Source organism: Bos taurus, chromosome 1 (assembly GCF_002263795.3).
Source record: "Bos taurus isolate L1 Dominette 01449 registration number 42190680 breed Hereford chromosome 1, ARS-UCD2.0, whole genome shotgun sequence".
NCBI classification, from domain to species: Eukaryota; Metazoa; Chordata; class Mammalia; order Artiodactyla; family Bovidae; genus Bos; species Bos taurus.
The window spans coordinates 81887071-81901072 of record NC_037328.1 but is presented as its reverse complement, the minus strand read 5'-3'; the positions used below and the strand labels follow the sequence as shown (position 1 = coordinate 81901072).

The 14002-nt window shown below is 39.7% G+C and overlaps 1 protein-coding gene across 1 annotated transcript in view; it reads right to left on the bottom strand.

Annotated features, from left to right (window-relative positions):
* The window catches only part of EHHADH (enoyl-CoA hydratase and 3-hydroxyacyl CoA dehydrogenase), a 53342-nt gene that overhangs the window by 30137 nt on the left and 9203 nt on the right, over positions 1-14002 (bottom strand). Inside the window, 2 exon segments of the mRNA NM_001075780.2 lie at positions 2464-2575; positions 6961-7133. Of these exon segments, the coding sequence (NP_001069248.2) occupies positions 2464-2575; positions 6961-7133 (285 nt within the window).

Genomic DNA, 14002 nt, shown 5'->3' with positions numbered 1-14002 from the left:
TCTTTGAAATTTCCGAGTAAGGCTTACCTCAGGGCTTGGTATTTGCTATTTTCTCCATGTGAAATATCTTCCACTAGATATTGGCAAAACAAGCTTCTTCCATCCCTCAGGTCTTCACTCACATTCATTTTGTAGGAAAGCCTTTCCTAGCTATCCTACCTATACAATTTTACCCACCCCCAGCCTATCATTTCACATTTCCCTTTTCTGCTTTATGTTTTCTCCTCAGCACTTGTCTCCATCTAATCGACCAGATATACTACTTACATAGTAGGTAGCCATGGCGTTTAGTAAGAGTACACAGCATGGTAGCTGGTCACCAAAGTGACCTGCCATGGTTTGACCTCTGGGTATTTAAGCTCCCCTCACAGGCTGAATAGGAAAGACTCATATAATCAATAGGATAATTCAGAAAAGATGGCATGGAACTCCAACACTAGGTCATAGAAGACACTGCAGTCTTTGCCTTGCCCCCTCTTGGACCAGTTACTCTAGAGGAAGCCAGGTTCCATGTTGTGAGGAGATACAGGAAACTCTAGGGAGAGGCCCACGTGGAAAGAAAATGAAGCCTTCTTCCACAGTCAACAGGAACCAGCCATCCATGTGACTGAGCCATCCCAGAAGTAGATCCTCCAGCCCCATTCAACTTTTCAGATGACTGTGGCCCCACTCAGTGTCTCGGCTACAATCTCAAGAGAACCCTGGAGCTAGAACTCAACTAAGCTGTTCCAAAATTACTGACCCACAGAAACAAGGGGAGAAAAAACACTGCCAATCAAACCATGACTCCAGTGAATGTAAGAGGCATCTTGAGTTCAAAGATGTGGATACCACTGTGCATTTTTGAACAGATGAAATACAATAATGATAAGTATTCTTATTGTTGTTGTTTTCTATACATAATCTCTATAAGGGCAGGAGTTTTGGTAGGTCTGATTTGCTGCTATAGGTCCACTGCCTGCAACAGGGCCCAACACATGAGAAAAAAATTAAACAGCTATTGCATGAATAAATAAAACTGAACTTGTACAAAGCATACATGTTCATATGCAGCACAGCTGGGATTCAAGCTCAGGTCTTTAATTCTAAAGCTTGTGCTTTTTTTATTGCGTATTCCGTGGGATACAGTCTGTTATCAAGATGTTCATCTTATTTTTACTCAATCCTCCTCTTTTACTAGAAAGTCAGATGTAGGAATAATAATGTATAGCTAACATGTATTACCATGTCTAGGACTGTTCTAAGAACACTGTATTCATTAATGCATCTGATCTTCATCATATCACCATATGGTAAGCACTGCTGTTATATACATTTATGAGGAAACTAAGGCACAGAGAGGTAAAGTGATTGACTCAAGGTCTCACATTATTTCTGTTTGGAGTAAACAGTGATGCATGCACTATCTTCCAACCTTACTTCAACTGGAAATATCTTTTATGTCTTTTAATATTTGGTAAATGCAGGGTCTCTAAGGGCTTCTTTAGTGGCTCAGCTGGTAAATCCTGAACCCCCCTCCCACCTCCCTCCCCATACCATCCCTCTGGGTCATCCCAGTGCACCAGCCCCAAGCTTCCTGTATCCTGCATCGAACCTGGACTGGCAATTCATTTCTTATATGATATTATACATATTTCAATGCCATTCTCCCAAATCATCCCCCCCTCCCTCTCCCACAGAGTCCAAAAGACTGTTCTATACATCTGTGTCTCTTTTGCTATCTCGCATACAAGGTTATCATTACCATCTTTCTAAATTCCATATATATGCATTAGTATACTGTATTGGTGTTTTTCTTTCTGGCTTACTTCACCCTGTATAATCGGCTCCAGTTTCATCCATTTCATTAGAACTGATCCAAATGTATTCTTTTTAATGGCTGAGTAATACTCCATTGTGTATATGTACCACAGGTTTCTTATTCATTCATCTGCTGATGAACATCTAGGTTGGTTCCATGTCCTGGCTATTATAAACAATGCTGCAATGAACATTGGGGTACATGTGTCTCTTTCAATTGTGGTTTCCTCAGTGTGTATGCCCAGTAGTGGGATTGCTAGATCGTATGGCAGTTCTATTTCCAATTTTTTAAGGAATCTCCACACTGTTCTCCATAGTGGCTGTACTAGTTTGCATTCCCACCAACAGTGTAAGAGGGTTCCCTTTTCTCCACATCCTCTCCAGCATTTATTGCTTGTAGACTTTTGGATTGCAGCCATTCTGACTGGCGTGAAATGGTACCTCATTGTGATTTTGATTTGCATTTCTCTAATAATGGTAACTTTTGAGAAGCTCTCAGGAAAGATATTCTTTCCATTTTACAGATGAGAAAACTGACACCAAAGAAGTTAAAGTATCCTCTTAACATTACATGGGTAGAAGACTATCAAGCCAGAATGTTTCTAAATCCTTGTCTATTTCCTCACATTGATCCAGGCTGCCATTGGCAGAGTTAGTACTCACCTGAGATAATCAAGTCAAGTGCAGCAGGCACTCCAACAAGTCTGGGGAGAAGCTGGGTTCCTCTTGCACCAGGAAGGATTCCTAGTGTGACTTCTGGGAAGCCAACTTGAGCCTATCAAAGATTGAAGGCATAAAGGTCATTAGAATGAGATGACACATTCAGAGTCAAGGCAAGCATTCCCTTGGGTTTCTCACACCCTCAAAAACATTGTTGCACAGAATTCAGTGAAAGTTTCTACAGAGAAAATCAGTGTATACCCTCTCCTTTAATTAACAGCATAAACAGAACTGTGCCATCACTAAGTCTTCATGTTGAAACACATCCCTAGCTCTTATACATTTTTTTCTCTGACTCTATTATGACCTGTCTCAGCCAACCCAAATAATAATCTCCAGAAACAGCTCTATGGAGCCCTGAAAGAGCCAAGCAGCCAAGAAATTACAAATACAATCCAAAAATTGGGAGAGAATATTTTCTAATCATATGTCTGGAATATATAAAGAACTTTTAAAACTCAATAATAAAAACATAAATGATCCAATTAAAATGGGCAAAGCATCTGAAGAGACATTTCTCCAAAAAGATACAAATGGCTAATAAGCACGTGAAAAGATGTGCGATATCATTAGCCATCAGGGAAATACAAATCAAAACTACAAGACACCACTTCATAACCACTAGGATGGCTGGAATAAAAAAAAGACAGACAATAACAAGTTTTAGAGAGGATGTGGAAAATACAAAACTCTCATACATTGCTGGTGGGAATGTAAAATGCCACAGTCACTTTGGAAAACAATTTGGCAGTTTCTCAAAGATTAACCATAGAGTTTCCATATGACCCAGCTGATCCCATCCCTTCAAGGCTGACAGGGGAAAAGTAGAAACATTGGTGGATTTTATTCTCTTGGGCTCCAAAATAACTGCAGATGATGACTTCAGCCATGAAATTAAAAGACACTTGCTCCTTAGAAGAAAAGCTATGACAAACCTAGATTGTGTATTAAAAAGCAGAGACATCACTTTGCCTACAAAGATTCATCTAGTCAAAGATGTGGTTTTTTCAGTAGTCATGTACAGATGTGAGAGTTGGACCATAAAGAAGGATGAGCTCTGAAGAACTAATGCTTTCAAATTGTGGTGCTGGAGAAGACTCTTGAGAGTCTCTTGGACAGCAAGGAGATCAAACCAGTCAATCCTAAAGGAAATCAACTCTAAATATTCATTAGAAGGACTGATGCTGAAGTTGAGGCTTCAGTACTTTGGCCAACTGATATGAAGAGCCAATTTATTGGAAAAGACCCTGATACTGGGAAAGATTGAGGGCAGGGGGAGAAGTGGGTGACAGAGGATGAGAAGCCTGGATGACACCACCGATTCAATGGACATGAGTTTGAGCAAACTCTGGGAGATAGTGAAGGACAGAGAAGCCTGGTGTGCTGCAATCCACGGGGTCACAAAGAGTCAGATATGACTTAGCAACTGAACAACAACTACCCAGCTATTCCACTCCTATATACATAACCCAAAGAAATGAAAACATGCCCACAAAAAAACACTTGTGTGAAAATTTTCATAGCATCATTGTTTATAAATCCAAGAAAGGAGAAACCATCCAAATGCCCATCAAATAATAAATGGATAAAGAAAATATGGTATATCCATAAAAAGAAATATTCAGTCATGGGAAGGAATGAAATACTAATGACATGCTACAATGAAAAAAATAATGCTGAGTGGAAAAAAACAGACACAATATATTTTATGGTTCCATTTTCATGAAATGTCTAGAATAGGCAAATCCATATAGACAGAAAATAGATTAGTGGTTGCTGGGACTGGGGGAGAGGGAAACGGTGGGTTACTCCTAAACAGTGTGAAGTTTCTTTGGGGAGCAATGAGATATTCTAAAGTCAATTGTGGTATACACTGCATAACTCTGTGAATATACTAATATACTATTGTACTGTACATTTTAAATGAGTGAATTATATGGTATATGAATTATATGTAAGTGAAGCTATTGTATGGTATATGAATTATATGTAAGTGAAGTATAGAAAGGAAGGTAGGAAGGAAGGAAAGAAGAAAGGTAGGAAGAAAGAAAGTCAGGCAGCAACTCAATTCAGATGAGAGGGTGAGCTTGAGACCTTAATCACATGACCTGCCTAGTCTTAAAAGTGGCCAAAGCTCTGTTAGTCATTTCCCAGGTATAAGGATGGGAGGAGGAGGGTACTGAAATACAGACCGCCATTTATCCAAGCTGTGATGCCAACAGCTCCAATATACCTGGAATGTTTGAGTCTCTCTCACATGAGGCTTTCCTAGCTGTTAATCACCATTTTCCCCACCACTAGTCATCCCCATTCCCTGACTTATTATTGCGTGTAACTTAGATCTGCATTCAGTGTTCAGAAGGTCATGATATAAGGAACACAGAAAAAGGAACACAAGATATGTGTCTTTATTTATGCATGTGTGCACACTAAGTTACTTCAGTAGTAGCTGACTCTTTTTGACCCCATGGACTATAGCCTGCCAGGCTCCTCTGTCCATGAGATTCTCTAGGCAAGAATACTAGAGTGGGTTGCCATCCCCTCCTCCAAGGGATCTTCCTGACCCAGGGATTGAACCAGAGTCTCCTGAGGCTCCTGCATTGCAGGCAGATTCTTTTACCTCTGAGCCACCAGGGAAGCTCATCTTTATTTATAAGTTGCATTAAAAAAATTAAAACAAAGGGAAAAGGTTAAATAAATTATGAATCTATTAGTATAAGAGGGGAAATCATATAACCATTTAAAATGATATTTTTAAGAAATATTTTCAATAAGATTAACAGTAAATTTCTCATCAGAAACTATGGAGGCCAGAAGGTAGTGGGATGACATGTCCAAAGTACTGAAAGAAAAATACTATCAACCAATAATTCTACTTCCAACAAAATTAGTCTTTAAAAATGAAGCCAAATTAAGACATTTTTCAGATAAATAAAAACTGAAATTGTTGCTAGCAGATCTGCCATACAAGAAATCCTTCAGCATAAAATGAAAAGACACTAGATGGTAACTTAAATCCATGTGAAAGAATAAAGAATACTGTTAAAGGGTAATTATATGGGTAAATCTAAAAGACAGTACTAATGTAATTAATTTTTTGCTTGTAATTCCTCTTTTTTCTCATCTGATCTAAAAGACCATTACATTAAGCAATAATAATATATTTATGTTTATGGGCATGCAATGTATAATGATATAATTTGTGACAATAACAATATAAAGCAAGTGTGTAACAGAACTGTAAGGGGGCAAATTTTTTGCATACTATTGAACCTAAGTTGGTATGAATCTGAACTAGTTTATTGCAAATTAAGATGTTAATTATAATCCCTAGGGCAACCACCACTAAGAAAATAACTAAAATATATACAGTAAAAGAAACGATAAGAGAATTTATCCATTTATCCATTACCAGAATTTATCCATTTAACACAAAGAAAAGTATTAATGGAGAAATTGAAGAATTAAAAGAAATATAAGATGTAGAAAACAAATAGAAAGGTGGCCAAAGTCCTTCCTCATCCGTAATTATGTTAAATGTAAATAAATAGTAGACAATGGTAGAATGGATAAAAAATATATAATAATAATTTAAATATGGTATTAGTAGAAAATAGAATACAAGTACAGTAAAATTCCATAGATTTTTTTTTTAAAGAAAGGTTGCAAAGAAAAATAAATGTAAGAAAAAATGTTACACAGGAAAAGAATCAGAATGAAAAAAGATAAAATGTTAATAGCAGTTATTTCTGAACTGTGAGTTTATGGTGACTTTAATATAAAGATGACTTTATTATATTTTATAGTCTATTACAGTGATGAATATTACCTTTATTATCAGAAAATATATCACTTATAAAAATATTACTATTGTAAGGCAGGCATCACAAACTTCAATCTATATGTCTAATAACCTAAATTAAATCTATTTTCAGAAATAAATGTATTTACTAGTTGTGTGCTGTTTTCAATAGGAACTTGTCTTCTTAAGTACTAATAATTATGAGACCACAAAACTGAAATGTTTGAGATAGGAAATGAAAATTTAAATAAACATGCATACTCAGAAGTTATGTCCAAATATTTAATACTTCATCTGTATAAGCGTGGCTTCGTGAAATTTGATGTGGGCAACAGCACTGTACAGGAGTTCCCCTTTAGCTAGTGGTTCACAGGGAGGGCCGAGGGCTAGTGAAGGGTCAGTTACAGGCTCAGGGTAGCAGCTATTTATCAGCTAGAATGGACATAATTCAACATTTCAACAACCAGTGCCCCTATACTGGTATATAACAGCTGAACCCCAGTGCCAGAAATACCTGAGCGTTATCAACCAGTAAGCTAGCCATTTACAGTGATCACCTCTTACGCTTATGACAACATTAATGCTTGCTTTAAAGAAAAGCTCCCTACATAAATTCCTGTATGGATCCCCTCTCTTACCTCTGCATGGGCAATTCTATAGTGACAGCCCAGGGCCAGCTCCAGTCCCCCTCCTAAAGCCAACTTTTGGATAGCTGCCACCACAGGCTTCTTGTTTCTCTGTATTTCATCTACTATATCTCCCAGTTGTATGTCAAAGGTCTTATGAACTTTGAATTCTCTAATATCGGCACCTAAGAACACAGAGAAAAGGAAAAAAGAGAGCTGAGGAAGGCTGAGGCTTTGCTATTTAACAATAAACTATCAGATAGCACTTAAGGAATCTCAGAGCTCTTTGGATCCCTGAAACACTTTATTCTTTGGCTGCAGACGAAGTAAAGCAACAAGTAGCCTGAAAAATGCAGAATGATATGAAAGTCATCAAATATTTATTAGAAGTCCTGTAATCTAAAATCTGTTTTTCCATATGATAGTAATAACTCTACCTTCAGAAAAATTTGAAAGTTCAGAGAAAGGAAGCAAAGATTCTGAGATTGAGTTAGCCCCTCCTCATTTTTGGCATGATATCGCTCACCAACTCTCTTCACAGCCATTTAGACTTGTATCTTTTTTAAGGGCATCATTTATTACAATAAAAAACCTCATAAAATGCAGATATATTTGTGAGTTATATGTTGATCAACCAGCTTAGAATTACATTTTTCTGATAGACTCTTTTGCAATCAATGAAAGTAACATTTACTCGTTTTCTTAGTTACAAAAATAATACTCATTATAAAGCGACTTCCCCCATGACTCAACAGGTAAAAATTCTGCCTGCAATGCAGGAGACACAGGAGATGCAGGTTGGATCCCTGGATTAGGAAGATCCCTTGGAGAAGGTAATGGCAACCCACTCCAGTATTCTTGCCTGGGAAATCCCATGGACAGAAGGAGCCTAGCTGGCTGAAGTCCATGGAGTTGCAAAGAATTGGACCACAACTGAGCAACTGTCAGGGAGTGTTTAACAGGAGGATTCCTACATTCTGTTTCTCATAAGTCCTTTGTTCCTTATCAAAATGGAACAGCACGCTGCTCCCAGGAACTGAGGTCATTGTGTGAGACAGGCTTGAATCTCCTTTAGTAAACATTCTCTTTGCGACAAAACTGCTTAGTCTCCATCCCCTTTCTTGAGATATGGGTTGTCTCCTGACCTTGTGACCATTATTCCCTTGTTCCCTTGGTAATGGTTGCTGTACATTTGGTTTTCTGATCTTTATCACTGTCGAAAGAAATTTCTTGTACAACAGCCTATATATACTCAAGAAAGATCATTAAAGCACCTTTGCTCCATCAGAGCTTGGGTCCCTGTGTCTTCCTTTCTTTCTTTCTCTCTCTCTCTCTCTTTCTCTGTCTCTCTCTCTCCGGCTAATTCTCTGGAGCATAGAAATCCGTCGTGCTCACTCTCCTGCCTGGGCTTCTAAGACCCTCTCGAGAAGGTGCTCTGTGCCTTCACCCCCTCGAGAGGGCCAGGTGCCTTCATAGGTGATGCAAGCCCTGTGTCAAGGGCTTTATTGGTTCTCTGCATAAACCAGGGAATATCAGCCTCTTTCTCTCTTTTACTTTCTTATCGCCAACTCCGGAACACCAGTCCATTAAAGGACCCCAACCAGTGGCGTCCAGAACAGGGACTCTGGTATACGTGGCATTTCGGATGTTGTCACTCCAGGCTTATTGACGTCAGGGCCTATTGAGGTTCGTAAGTACTAAGACATGGGTCAAATGGCTGGAAAGCCCCATCATTTCTCTACTTTACTTCACCATTTGTTTAAAGTTCAGGGAGTTCTGGTTTCACGCCAATGAATAGAAGCTTGCCTTCAAACAGTTCAGTTCAGTTCAGTCGCTCAGTCGTGTCCGACTCTTTGCGACCCCATGAATCACAGCACGCCAGGCCTCCCTGTTCATCACCAACTCCCAGAGTTCACTCAGACTCACATCCATCGAGTCAGTGATGCCATCCAGCCATCTCATCCTCTGTCGTCCCCTTCTCCTCCTGCCCCCAATCCCTCCCAGCATCAGAGTCTTTTCCAATGAGTCAACTCTTCGCATGAGGTGGCCAAAGTGCTGGAGTTTCAGCTTTAGCATCATTCCTTCCAAAGAAATCCCAGGACTGATCTCCTTCAGAATGGACTGGTCAGATCTCCTTGCAGTCCAAGGGATTCTCAAGAGTCTTCTCAACACCACAGTTCAAAAGCATCAATTCTTCGGCACTCAGCTTTCTTCACAGTCCAACTCTCACATCCGTACATGACCACTGGAAAAACCATAGCCTTGACTAGATGGACCTTTGTTGGCAAAGTAATGTCTCTGCTTTTGAATATGCTATCTAGGTTGATCATAACTTTCCTTCCAAGGAGTGTCTTTTAATTTCATGGCTGCAGTCACCATCTGCAGTGATTTTGGAGCCCTCCCCAAAAATAAAGTCTGACGCTGTTTCCACTGTTTTCCCATCTATTTCCCATGAAGTGACGGGACCAGATGCCATGATCTTTATTTTCTGAATGTTGATCTTTAAGCCAACTTTTTCACTCTCCTCTTTCACCTTCATCAATAGGCTTTCTAGTTCCTCTTCACTTTCTGCCAGAAGGGTGGTGTCATCTGCGTATCTGAGGTTATTGATATTTCTCCCAGCAATCTTGATTCCATCTTGTGTTTCTTCCAGCCCAGCATTTCTCATGATGTACACTGCACAGAAGTTAAATAAGCAGGGTGACAATATACGGTCTTGACATACTCCTTTTCCTATTTGGAACCAGTCTGTTGGTCCATGTCCAGTTCTAACTGTTGCTTCCTGACCTGCATATAGGTTTCTCAAGAGGCAGGTCAGGTAGTCTGGTATTCCCACCTCTTGAAGAATTTTCCACAGTTTATTGTGATCCACACAGCCAAAGGCTTTGGCATAGTCAATACAGCAGAAATAGATGTTTTTCTGGAATTCTCTTGCTTTTTCGATGATCCAGCGGATGTTGGCAATTTGATCTCTGGTTCCTCTGCCTTGTCTAAAACCAGCTTGAACATCTGGAAGTTCATGGTTCACGTATTGCTGAAGCCTGGCTTGGAGAATTTTAAGCATTATTTTACTAGCGTGTGAGATGAGTGCAGTTGTGCGGAAGGTTGAGCATTCTTTGGCATTGCCTTTCTTTGGAATTGGAATGAAAACTTACCTTTTCCAGTCCTGTGGCCACTGCTGAGTTTTTCAAATTTGCTAGCATATTGAGTGCAGTACTTTCACAGCATCATCTTTCAAGATTTGAAATAGCTCAACTGGAATTCCATCACCTCCACTAGCTTTGTTCACAGTGAATCTTTCTAAGGCCCACTTGACTTCACATTCCAGGATTTCTGGCTTTAGGTCAGTTTTCACACTATCATGATTATCTTGGTCTTGAAGATCTTTTTTGTACAGTTCTTCTGTGTATTCCTGCCACCTCTTCTTAATATCTTCTGCTTCTGTTAGGTCCATGCCATTTCTGTCCTTTATCGAGCCCATCTTTGCATGAAATGTTCCCTTGGTATCTCTAATTTTCTTGAAGAGATCTCTAGTCTTTCCCTTTCTGTTGTTTTCCTCTATTTCTTTGCATTGCTTACTGAGGAGGCTTTCTTATCTCTCCTTGCTATTCTTTGGAACTCTGCATTCAGATGCTTATATCTTTCCTTTTCTCCTTTGCTTTTCGCTTCTCTTCTTTTCACAGCTATTTGTAAGGCCTCCCCAGACAGCTATTTTGCTTTTTTGCATTTCTTTTCCATGGGGATGGTATTGATCCCTGTCTCCTGTACAATGTCACAAACCTCCATCCATAGTTCATCAGGCACTCTATCATATCTACTGTATAATCATAAGGAATTTGATTTAGGTCATACCTGAATGGTCTAGTGGTTTTCCCTACTTTCTTCAATTTAAGTCTGAATTTGGCAGTAAGGAGTTCATGATCTGAGCCACAGTCAGCTCAGACTGTGACTTGTTTTTGCTGACTGTATAGAGTTTCTCCATCTTTGGCTGCAAAGAACATAATCAGTCTGATTTCAGTGTTGACCATCTGGTGATGTCCACGTGTAGAGTCTTCTCTTGTGTTGTTGGAAGAAGGTGTTTGCTATGACCAGTGCGTTCTTTTGGCAAAATTCTATTAGCCTTTGCCCTGCTTCATTCCATATTCCAAGGCCAAATCTGCCTGTTACTCCAGGTGTTTCTTGACTTCCTACTCTTGCATTCCAGTCCCCTATAATGAAAAGGACATCTTTTTTGGGTGTTAGTTCTAAAAGGTCTTGTAGGTCTTCATAGAACTGTTCAACTTCAGCTTCTTCAGCATTACTGGTTGGGGTATAGGCTTGGATTACTGTGATATTGAATGGTTTGCCCTGGAAACAAACAGAGATCATTCTGTCATTTTTGAGATTGCATCCAAGTACTGCATCTTGGACTCTTTTGTTGACCATGATGGCTACTCCTTTTCTTCTAAGGGATTCCTGCCCACACTAGTAGATATAATGGTCATCTGATTTAAATTCACCCATTCTGGTCCATTTTAGTTCGCTGATTCCTAGTATGTTGACGTTCACTCTTGCCATCTCCTGTTTGACCACTTCCAATTTGCCTTGATTCATGGACCTGACATTCCAGGTTCCTATGTAATATTGCTCTTTACAGCATTGGACCTTGCTTCTATCACCAGTCACATCCACAACAGGGTATTGTTTTTGCTTTGGCTTCATCCTTTCATTGTTTCTGGAGTTATTTCTCCACTGATCTCCAGTAGCATATTGGGCACCTACCGACCTGGCAAAAAATCCCATCATTTTGCCGTTACATACTGGTCATGGGGTTCTCAAGGCAAAAATACTGAAGTGGTTTGTCATTCCCTTCTCCAGTGCATTAGAATGTGCAGTAGAATATGATATTTATCTTTCTCTCTCTGACTCATTTCACTCTGTGTAATAGGCTCTAGGTTTATCCACCTCAACAGAACTGATTCAAATGTGTTCCTTTTTGTGGCTGAGTAATATTCCATTGTGTATATATACCACAACTTCTTTATCCATTCATCTGTCAACAGACATCTAGGTTGCTTCCATCTTCTAAGCTATTGTAAATAGTGCTGCAATGAACAATGGGATACATGTGTCTTTCTCAATTTTGGTTTCCTCAGGGTATATGCCTAGGAGTGGGATTGCTGGGTCATATGGTGGTTTTATTCCTAGTTTTTTAAGGAATCACCATATCATCTTCCATAGTGGTTGTACCAATTTACATTCCCACCAACAGTGCAAGAGCATTCCCTTTTCTCCACACCCTCTCCAGCATTTATTGTTTGTAGATTTTTTGATGATGGCCATTCTGACTGGTGTGAGGTGATATTTCATTGTGGTGTTGACTTGCATTTCTCTAATAATGGAGAAGGCAATGGCAACCCACTCTAGTACTCTTGCCTGGAAAATCCCATGGACAGAGGAGCTTGGTAGGCTGCAATGCATGGGGTCGCTAAGATTCGGACACAACTGAACAACTTCACTTTCACTTTCATGCATTGGAGAAGGAAATGGCAACCCACTCCAGTGTTCTTGCCTGGAGAATCCCAGGGACGGGGGAGCCTGTTGGGCTGCTGTCTATGGGGTCTCACAGAGTCGGACATGACTGAAGCGACTTAGCAGAGTATTTTTAATTTCAGCAATTGTGTTTTTTGTCTCTGCATGTTTATTCTTCATTCTTTTAGGTCTTTATTAATTGATTCTTTTTCATTTCTCCATTTTGTTTTCAAGATTTTTTTATCATCTTTACTATCATTATTCTGAATTCTTTTCAGAATTCTTTTCAGGTAGTTTGCCTATTTCCTCTTCATTTATTTGGACTTCTGTGTTTCCAGTTGGTTCCTTCATTTGTGTAGTATTTCTCTGCCTTTTCATTGTTTTTATTTTAACTTATTGTGTTTTAGGTCTCCTTTTCCAAGGCTTCAAGTTTGAATTCTTTCCTCTTTTGGTTTCTACCCTCCTAAGGTTGTCCAGTGGCTTGTGTAAGCTTCATATAGGGTGAGATTTGTGCTGAGTTTTTGTTTCTTTGTTTGTTTTTCCTTTGATGAGCAAGGCTGAGTGAGGTGGTAATCCTGTCTGCTGATGATTTGGCTTGTACTTTTGTTTTGTTTGTTGTTTAGATGTGGCATCCTGCACAGGGCGCTACTGGTGGTTTCAAGTGGTTTCCTTTGTGTGAGTTCTCACTATTTGGTACTCCCTAATCACTGCAGATGGTGATTGCAGCCATGAAATTAAAAGACACTTACTTCTTGGAAGGAAAGTTATGACCAACATAGATAGCATATTCAAAAGCAGGGACATTACTTTGCCAACAAATGTCTGTCTAGTCAAGGCTATATGGTTTTTCCAGTAGTCATGTATGGATGTGAGAGTTGGACTGTGAAGAAAGCTGAGTGCCGAAGAATTGATGCTTTTGAAATGTGGTGTTGGAGAAGACTCTTAAGAATCCCTTGGACTGCAAGGAGATCCAGCCAGTCCATTCTAAAGGAGATCAGTCCTGGGTGTTCTTTGGAAGGAATGATGCTAAAGCTGAAACTCCAGTACTTTGGCTACCTGATGCAAAGAGTTGACTCAGTGGAAAAGACTCTGATGGTGGGAGGGATTGGGGGCAGGAGGAGAAGGGGATGACAGAGGATGAGATGGCTGGATGGCATCACTGACTCGATGGATGTGAGTTTGAGTGAACTCTGGGAGTTGGTGATGGACAGGAGGGCCTGGCGTGCTGCAATTCATGGGGTCTCAAAGAGTCAGACACGACTGAGAGACTGAACTGGACTGAACTGAACTGAGGGTTAGTTCTCTGGTAGTCTAGGGTCTTGGAGTCAGTGCTCCCACTCCAAAGGCTCAGGGCTTGATCTCTTTTGAAAATCAGTGGTAATTCCTACATAAATTGTAGGATAAGTGAACTGTATTTCAGTTGAATGCTGATAGTCAAATTTTAAACATCATCATTTAGGGAAAACTTTTTGGTTTGATCCTTGTATTCACCAAGACACTGCAAAGCACACAAAATTAAATTACAGGCCAATGGCCTGTCCTA